Consider the following 8,778-nt stretch of genomic DNA (forward strand, 5'->3'; position numbering starts at 1 on the left):
ACTCACAGATCAGATTTCCTTTCAGAGCTTCAAGGTTAATTGCCTGAGAGTTTACTTAGAAGGTGATTTAGTCATCGTGTCAGCAGCATTAATATTTGATGGTTGCCTTCTTAGCGAGCCAGATAGACTGCTTTGTTGTCTTACGGCTAACCGACTACTTAACTCCCTTTCTTACTCCCACCCTCCTACCTGGCAGAGGCCACGCCGACACCAGCTGTTGTCACTGGTAACTGCAGAACACCTGAGCACCCAGCTGTGCTCTGCTGACATTGTGTGTCTGTTGTATGTTTTTGTTAAGTGGAGCATGCCGTGGCCTTATTTTTGACAATCCCTGAGCTTTTTTTATTTGTTCTTCTCATTTTGATTCAACAGTATTTGATGGATTGTCCTCTGTATTTTTAAATAACAGCCTGTTTTCTGGAGTGTATTTTGTAATCTTTTTTGAAAAAATGCATGAAGTCAAAACACATTAAACCATTGATGCAAAGGAAAAATTCTGCAATGGGAAAGTGATCACTTACAAACTTACTTCAATGCAAAGATCATTTGAAAATCCGACATCTCACTATTGCACTGTTTGGGTAACGCTTCAGATTCATATTTTCCTCATCACTTTTTTATTCAAAGCACATGTTCCACTTCATCATTACAATTTCAATCATGAGCTTCAATTTAGGCTCCCTTGGAGCTGGAGACTCTGTTTCATGCAGAGTGTTTATGGAAGATGCTCACTGAACATCAGTGATTTTATTATGCATGATTCAGTGTCTGCATGTGTCGCATTGAGCAAAGAATGAAGAGAGACGTGTCAGGAAAACGAGGAGATGTAAAAGTAAAAGTTGTTGCATGTTTTAACCAACAAACCTGACATGTTTTTCTTTGTTTGTGACCATGAAGCTCTCTTCTGTTTTTGTTTTATCTTCCCGTGGCATGCACGCTTCATTTCCTCTAGCTTTTACTGTGTGTTGATGTCGCTGCCTGTGCTGTATCTCCTCCAGAGCGACCCGACCCCCCTACTGACCTCGAGCTGACAGACCAGAAAAAGAGGAGTATTCAGCTTACTTGGACCCCTGGGGATGAACATAACAGTCCAATCCAGAGTATGGCTTTATTGTTTTTATGTGTTTGTGTGAGGGTATTTGTGTCAGTTTGGTGGTCTTCTGTTTTGGATGAATTCATCCTAACTGATTGTAAAATCACGATCAGTGAAGAAGACCCAGCGTTTGTATCTGTACACTTCAAATGATTTCAAACATGGAGTTTTCATGTTTTCTAATGGAAAGCTTGCATTTAAAACTTCACGTGTTTCGTTGAAAATAATTGGGTTCATCTGATGCAAAGAGAGACTAACTGAAGAAACTTCAAAGTTGCATTATGGGAAATGTAGGTTAAAGGGTGTTTTGTAGGACAGAGCCGAACACAGAACAGATTGTCGATATAGTTCATGCCTTCCTGTTGTAATTCTGAATTTTTTTTCAGACCCCCCAAAAATACGAACGTGTCTGTGATTTCGCTTTAGCTCCAGCTTGAAATAATTTGTCCATCGATCAATGCTTTAATGGCGTAAAAAAATCCAAACATCCATAAAAATGTCTCAACCATTTACTGCAGCAGAATCTGGTTGTCGATTTCTATCAGTATGCGCAGAACGATGCCAACACTCATACTCTATAAACATTTTCTTTACACCTCAAAGCACAGCCAAAGGAGCATGTTAAGACATATTTTAGTAGAACTTGAGTTATCTTGAGTGCATTCCTTCTTTTAGTCATACAACTACACTATCAGTGGGCTCAGCTATTAACACTACTTGTATTTTCTTCACTTTGCACAGAATTTCTGATTCAATATGAAGACTCACTGCACCACCGAGGTCACTGGCATAATCTAACCGAGGTTCCCGGAACCAGGACGACAGCTCACCTCAAACTGTCACCCTACGCCCACTATACCTTCAGAGTCCTTGGGCATAATGCTGTGGGTTTCAGCCGCCCCAGTTTCCCCTCCAGGGTGTACAAGACAGAACCCGCAGGTACACACTTCAGAATTATGGCTTCAGAACATGAATCAGAAAATGTCCTTCCATGTCCATCTGGTTCAAATGTTATACAGTATAATTAATGTAAGATGGTAAATGTGGCATCTTTTGTTGAATGCTTCATTTCAGAAGCCAATCAGTATGTTTATCTGAGTCTAAGTGAAAGGTTTTAGAAGTAGAATATATACCTTATGTATCAAGTGAGGGGAAATTCAATTTTACACTCTGTTGTTGAACATGCTACACATGCTACATATAGACTAAAACACACACACATGCACAAACAGGCTCCTATGGAGAGATGTCAGATTGATCAACTGGTGGGTGGGGGGGTCAATGCCTTGCTCAAGTGCACCTCTGCAGTGCTCAGGAAGTGAACCTCTCCAGCTACCAGACCAACTTCCAGACTCGGTCCACACCGGGACTTGAAACAGCAAACCTCTGGTTCCCAACCCAAGTCCCCACAGAATGAGCTAGTGTCCCCTGTTACCGTGGAGAATTCATTATTTTGTCTTTTTTATTGTGTTTTTTTTAGCTCCTGACGAGAACCCAACAGGTGTACAGGGATTGGGGACAAAACATGATAATCTTGTAATCTCATGGAAGGTAATACAGTTTTTTCCTGACAAGCTGTTTCTAATATCTTGAAGCATTAAGTGTTGTCCAGGGAATACCATGAAACATCCAATGTGTCCTTGTTCTTTGAAGTGCAAAGTGCAAATTAATTCTCTGACTGAAAAGTCAATTGAAAGATAAATAACATTAAAAACGTTCTCTTCTGCAGCCGCTGACGGGCCTCCAGTCTAATGGTCCAGGGCTTCACTATAGAGTTATGTGGAGGCAGAAGGCGGTGAACAGCGACTGGAACACAGCGAGCGTAGCGAACACCTCCAAGTTTGTTGTGTCTGGAACGCCCACGTTTGTTCCATACGAGCTAAAAGTTCAGGCTGTAAACGACCACGGAGCGGCCCCTGACCCTGCTATCGCCCATGGCTTTTCAGGAGAGGACTGTGAGTTACACTGACTCTTATAATGACCTTTTAAGACCTTTAAAGACCTTAAGAAATTGATTGTGCAAGTTTCTCTGGGAATACATATGTTAGTCTTCTTCCCTGTTTATTTATCTGTTGTTGCCTTCTTCATTCGTTGTCCAGTGCCAGTAGCAGCTCCAAACAATGTGCAGGTCATGGTGTTGAACAGCACTCTGGCAGAGGTGCACTGGGACCCTGTGCCCTCAAAGTTTATACGTGGACATCTCAAAGGATATAAGGTACGGTCCAAAAGAGAGCGTAACATGCACACCAATCCAAATCGCAATAGTCCGTCAATAATGGAAAATAACTGTTTCTTGTAGGTGTACTACTGGAAAGAGCACAGCCTGCATAAACACAACCCCCACCATGTGGAGCAGGAGATCCTGACCTTCAGCGGGAACCATACTCACGGCAAACTGCCCGGCTTACATCCCTACAGTCTCTACTCCTTCAATGTCAGGATCTATAACGGCAAGGGGGAGGGTCCCGCCAGCCCCACCCAGGAGTTTGAGACCCCTGAAGGAGGTAGGACAAGAGAAAATGTTCTTTCTTTCTTTCTTTCTTTCATTTTTAAGCATTGTCTCAATTACAAAACGTAACTTTAATACAAAATTGATGATTAGGTTAAATTATAGTAGTTATAAAACACTTAAACTGAAAACAACTAAAGCTTGCTTTGAGCTGTGATGTCATAAAAATATGAGAGGTAAACTGTCCTCTTGTGTATTTGGACAGAAAGCTTTATGCACAATTAAAATCGACATCCAAATGAATTAAGAGCAAGCAAAACATGCTTCTTATTAAGGAGCCTTCAGGTTGGCCAATCAGCTTAAAGTGAAATCTTCATGACCCCCCCTGACTGAGACTGTGTAACCCTCTTCAGCTTTTTATCTGATGAACTTGTATAAGGTGTCATGGTTTCTCTTGTTCTTTAGTGCCGGGGGCTCCTACTTCCCTGTTAGTCACCGACACAAACCTGGACTCTCTGACTCTTGAATGGAGTCCCCCTCATGTCCGCAATGGACGCATCACTGGCTACACCCTCAAATATCAGCCAGGTGAGTGTTTCTCCATAACATAAAAGCTGAGCTGTTAGACTTGTGTCACCTTCCTTCATGTAGTTAATAGTTCTGTATGTCTTCTTTTTTCATGTCTTTTCCTGTCCCGTTCAGTTTTAGATAAGAACACAGAGCAGATAGAATAAAGTAGTCTTAAAGCATTTGAAGAAAGTTGTTTTTCTTTCATTACAACACAAATTAACAAATCAACTTTTGTCACTCCCGTCTTCTGTTCCTGAACCCCCCCCCTTCACCTCCAAATACTTTCATTTTCCAACTTCTCATCATTAAATCTTCAACCCTACCCACGCCCCCATTCCTCCTCATACCTTTATGTAACTTACCTCATGGCTTCCAACACTTCCTTCCCCATCTTATTATTCTCATACCACCCATCACCCTCCACCCCTGTAGTCAATAACTCCAACGAGCTGGGCCCAGTGGAGGAGCTGGCCCTGTCCGCCAATGAGACCTCAGTCACTTTGTCCAACCTCAGGCACAGCACACGCTACAAGTTTTATTTGAATGCCAAAACAGTCAGGGGAGCAGGCCCCACCATTTCTCAGGAAACTGTCACCATCATGGACGAAGGTAAGTCAGCAAACGCAGACAACTGCAAGTAAATGTTTTCTTCATCTGGGAGACTAGACGATCACTTAAGCTGATTATTAGATATGATGATTATTGTTTCTACAATTCAGGTAATGAGGGTTATACATGCCGTTAATATACAGAACATGTTTACAGTATGACATCTATGCCAATTTCAAACACATCACACAGTTCTTAAAACCGCCAAACTTCATTTATGCCTTCACCTAGCTTGCTTTCATCAGGGTGGTTGATGGTTGAGTTTTGTGAAAATTTAGTCTTAATGTAACACATTTTTTTTGATGGCTTTTTATGTCACTGCCTCACTTCACAAGACACAGTAACGTCAAACGTTCTTCTTCTTTTTTTTAAGCAAAATGATGATGTAATGTTTTTGTTACCTCCAGTTCTGTGATGGTCTGAAAAGTTAAAAAAAAAAAAAATCAAATCAACCTTAAAACATCCACCATCCTGATTTTGGTAAACTAGCCCAACGTGAGTTTCTCAAAGTGTTTTAAATGTGTTTTGGACTCACCTCAAAGTGAGGGATTTTATACTGTAACATAACTCCAAACTATCAATATGCTGTTTTCCCCCCAAGAGTGATGTTCTGTTATATGTCTATTGAGTTAAATGATTGTCAGAATCAGAAAATCGTCCAATATTTGATTTAACCTTAATTTAACCAGGGAAGAAGCTTGTTGAGATTAAAAATCTATTTTTTCAGAGCGTCCGATAAGGGTTCATGTGTGTGTCATATTCTTAAGATTCAAAAACAGCATTAGTTCATTCCAGTTTCATTACAAAAAAATCAGTTTTATATGAACATCAATAGAATATTTATTAATTTTTGAATTTTAGTAAGATATAAAGCAGTTATAACTTGAATTTTAGATTATGCATGTATTCCTGTTATCAATCCTATTTTTGACTAATCTATTTACAAAGATATTAATCCATAATCAGATACAGCCTCACAGTTTTTTTTAACATTGTAATGTTTTTGTTAACTTACAATGTTCATTGTCGGTCTATAAAGTACAAAGCACACAATTGTATTATTTATTGTATTACAATCTTTGGCTGTAGCATTTTCTGTAGCATGATTAGCTCTTCATTCAAATCCATTTATTTGTAGAACATGAGTGTGATCCAGTTGCATTGTTACACAAGGTGACCCACACTTTTCTAAAACTTCTGACTAGTCGTCTGTTACATCACCCAGCACGATCACATGAATGTCTTAATGTTACACTTACTTAAAGTGACATACTGTAGATGAAAGAGGAGGGGGAGGGGGGTTATCCCAAAGTGACCCCTGTCCTGTTGTTTCTCTGTGTCCTGTTTCTCTCTACAAGCTCTAATATCACAGCTTGACGTAGATGTGGGCACCGGTGTCGGTGGTATCTACACTGCTGCATGTTTTAAAGATATAGCCACTGCTTCAACACTGCAAGCATGCAGTCCTCATCTTTAAGCAATTTCCCCTCGTCTCTATCAAACTCTGTGGCCCACCACAATGCTCCGCTGAGTTCAAAGCTGTGGAAGTTCAAAGCCACACAGATAAAGATGCTGTGTGACGTTTGGCTTTTTAATGCCATGTGATAAAAGTAGATGAGTCTTTTCAAAGCTCTCGGCTGCTTATTTTTTTTTTTTTCCTTCCCTTTTTTTTTTGTACGCTGCCTTTGGCTACTTTGACCCCGCTTCCCGCTGCATGGCGAGAGTTTGCCTGGCATGCCAATGAACTGTGTCCACTGTGTGTGTCATGACTTCAGTGTATGTTGTGTCCGTGCTTGTTGAGAGTGTCTGTGTGTGTTTGTGTGTGTGTGTGTGTGTGTGTGTGTGCGTTTGTGGTTCCGTGTTTACCCTCTCCGTGTTGTTTACAGGAAACACCCAAACCTCTCATCCCATTGCACGGCCTCCTCCTCACCATCCACACAACAATGGTACAGATACTGCTGTGATGATAGCACACTAAATGCCTGATTTGTTACATGATCAGCTTTGTGTTGTCCTTGCTGGTTGGCATAGTTCTTCCCATTTGTTATGCTACTGTGTAAAGCTAAGAGGGTCTAGATTCAGTGACACTAAGACGTTTAATGGGAATGTAATTCAATCAGAGGAATTGATTGCAAGTTATTGGATTGTCCTTTGCCCAACAGATCAATCTTGATGGTTGTCTTTTCTCTTGTGTGCTCAGCAATGCCCGCGAGTCCTTTCGGGAACGTTAGCTACTCGGTGGGAGACGACGGGGCCCTGATCAGTTGGGATTACTGGGGGCCGGAGAAAAACGTTTATGTAGAATACAGATTAGAGAACAGTAAGCAAAGCCACACACCTCTGTCTATCACACATAGGTGACAGGAGATCCCTACAATATAATTAGCCTGTGCAGGTGAATAGAAATATTGGCAGTCATGTGGAAGCTGGGTCCTGCCAACATGGACCCAGATGTGACAAACATGGCCGCCTGTGATTGGATTGCTGATTTCCCCACACAACCCTCGATTTTCCCCGTCCTGTAATTGAGTGGATTTGCGTGCATCTCCCTCTGTAATCATAATGCAAGTTCTGCAAACAAACGTCATAAAAGCCGAACAAACATCCCTCTGATGCCAAATGATTGTGACTGAAGTGCTCTCCATTGTTTCTATCCACCTGCAGCGAGGATGAAAAAAAAAGAAATGTGTTGTCGTAGTGTGGCTCTCTCACATCCACTGTTTAAAAGATTCAATTTGGGAATATCATAATCATGGATCCCAGTCACTTAGAAAATGTTGTCATCAAACACATAATCTTGTGCTCATTAGCCGAACAGATTTCATACTAAGCTCATCACAACCTGGAAGTCGACGGTGGCCTTGAGACATCTACGCAGTGTGACCCAAGAAAACACAAACACACACAAATAAACCGAACAAAACCAAAATCAACAAATGGTTCTTTCACCGTGTTCAAAGGCAATACCTTAAAATCGGAATCCATGGTGTTTCCACACTGCAGTGCTTTCAGTTGAATGCTTACATAGACCTGCTAACATATTCATGTATTCACACCATGTTTATGAGCTTAATTTACAACGTTAGCATGCTTACACTTCCTGTTTCAGGCTTATCAGATTTTCATTAGGTGGTCAGGGTGCCATGAACATATGTATTTAAAACCATGATTATTGAATTTCATGGCAGCCAATTGAACAAGTGCTGAGAGATTTAGGAGTAAGTAGGATCCATTCTTCATTAGTTACTATGATTGTCACCCTTTAATAGCCACACACTCAATAGATTTGTTTCCGTCAGGGTCTGACCAATGGACTGACGTAGCTAGCATGGCTAGAAAATGCTGCAATGTGAGAACACCACAAAAAAGTACTGTAAGTTGTTTCCGACCTCATGTTTGGTGTGTTTTTGCTTTCTCGTTTTTCCTGGATTGAGCTTCCAGGGCCACCGTAAAGATTCCTTGATAGACTCAAATCTTTGAATATACCCATGAATATCACCAATTGTAATTTAACATAGGAGTGAAGTGTCATCCCATAACACTAGATTACATTTTCAAGTAACTACTTCCTATCATATATCATGATGTCCCTGACCCAGTTGTGCCTGTTCCCTCAAACGCTCCTCTCTCCATGAACGTCCGTCCTGCAGGTGAAGGTGAAGAGGAGTGGCAGAAAGAGCTTGTGAACGGCTCTCAGAACGTTATGCTGAAGGGCTTAAAGGGGGGCCTCTCCTATAGGGTGCGTTTGGTGGCCAAAGGTCACCACGACCAGCCGCTCCACCAGTCACAGGAGCTCTTGGTCAAGGTCCCAGGTGAGGCAGTTCCCTGGCGCTCGGGCCCGGCCTTGCCTTGCATCGTGTAGAATGTGTTGTAGTTTGTGGCGTTGTGTAATTGTAATCCGGTTGAGCATGGGTTTGACAGATGTGTTGTGGTTGCTCCGTATGCCAGGCATGAACTGTAGTGATCTAGAGACAGGGAGTAGCTGCTTGCATGATCGTGTGGTTGTAAAGCAGCATACTTCAAGTCAGTCTTTAGATTTGGCTTTTAGAGAATCTTA

The 8,778-nt window shown here is 41.5% G+C and overlaps 1 protein-coding gene across 7 annotated transcripts in view; it reads left to right on the plus strand.

Annotated features, from left to right (window-relative positions):
- LOC132972738 (neuronal cell adhesion molecule-like) overlaps window positions 1-8,772 on the plus strand; it is a 71,829-nt gene extending 63,057 nt beyond the window's left edge. For 2 of the 7 annotated variants that reach the window (XM_061035785.1, XM_061035787.1), the window contains 13 exons: window positions 197-226; window positions 999-1,100; window positions 1,835-2,032; window positions 2,574-2,644; window positions 2,823-3,048; window positions 3,193-3,308; window positions 3,393-3,597; window positions 4,008-4,130; window positions 4,545-4,721; window positions 6,080-6,124; window positions 6,608-6,667; window positions 6,922-7,041; window positions 8,372-8,772. In XM_061035785.1, the coding sequence (XP_060891768.1) occupies window positions 197-226; window positions 999-1,100; window positions 1,835-2,032; window positions 2,574-2,644; window positions 2,823-3,048; window positions 3,193-3,308; window positions 3,393-3,597; window positions 4,008-4,130; window positions 4,545-4,721; window positions 6,080-6,124; window positions 6,608-6,667; window positions 6,922-7,041; window positions 8,372-8,583 (1,685 nt within the window). In that variant the 3' untranslated portion in view covers window positions 8,584-8,772. The remainder of the gene's footprint in view (window positions 1-196; window positions 227-998; window positions 1,101-1,834; window positions 2,033-2,573; window positions 2,645-2,822; window positions 3,049-3,192; window positions 3,309-3,392; window positions 3,598-4,007; window positions 4,131-4,544; window positions 4,722-6,079; window positions 6,125-6,607; window positions 6,668-6,921; window positions 7,042-8,371) is intronic. The other 5 variants (XM_061035786.1, XM_061035789.1, XM_061035788.1 and 2 more) reach the window with 4 other exon arrangements.
- The last annotated feature ends 6 nt before the right edge of the window (window positions 8,773-8,778 follow it).

Source organism: Labrus mixtus, chromosome 4, assembly GCF_963584025.1.
Source record: "Labrus mixtus chromosome 4, fLabMix1.1, whole genome shotgun sequence".
NCBI classification, from domain to species: domain Eukaryota; kingdom Metazoa; phylum Chordata; class Actinopteri; order Labriformes; family Labridae; genus Labrus; species Labrus mixtus.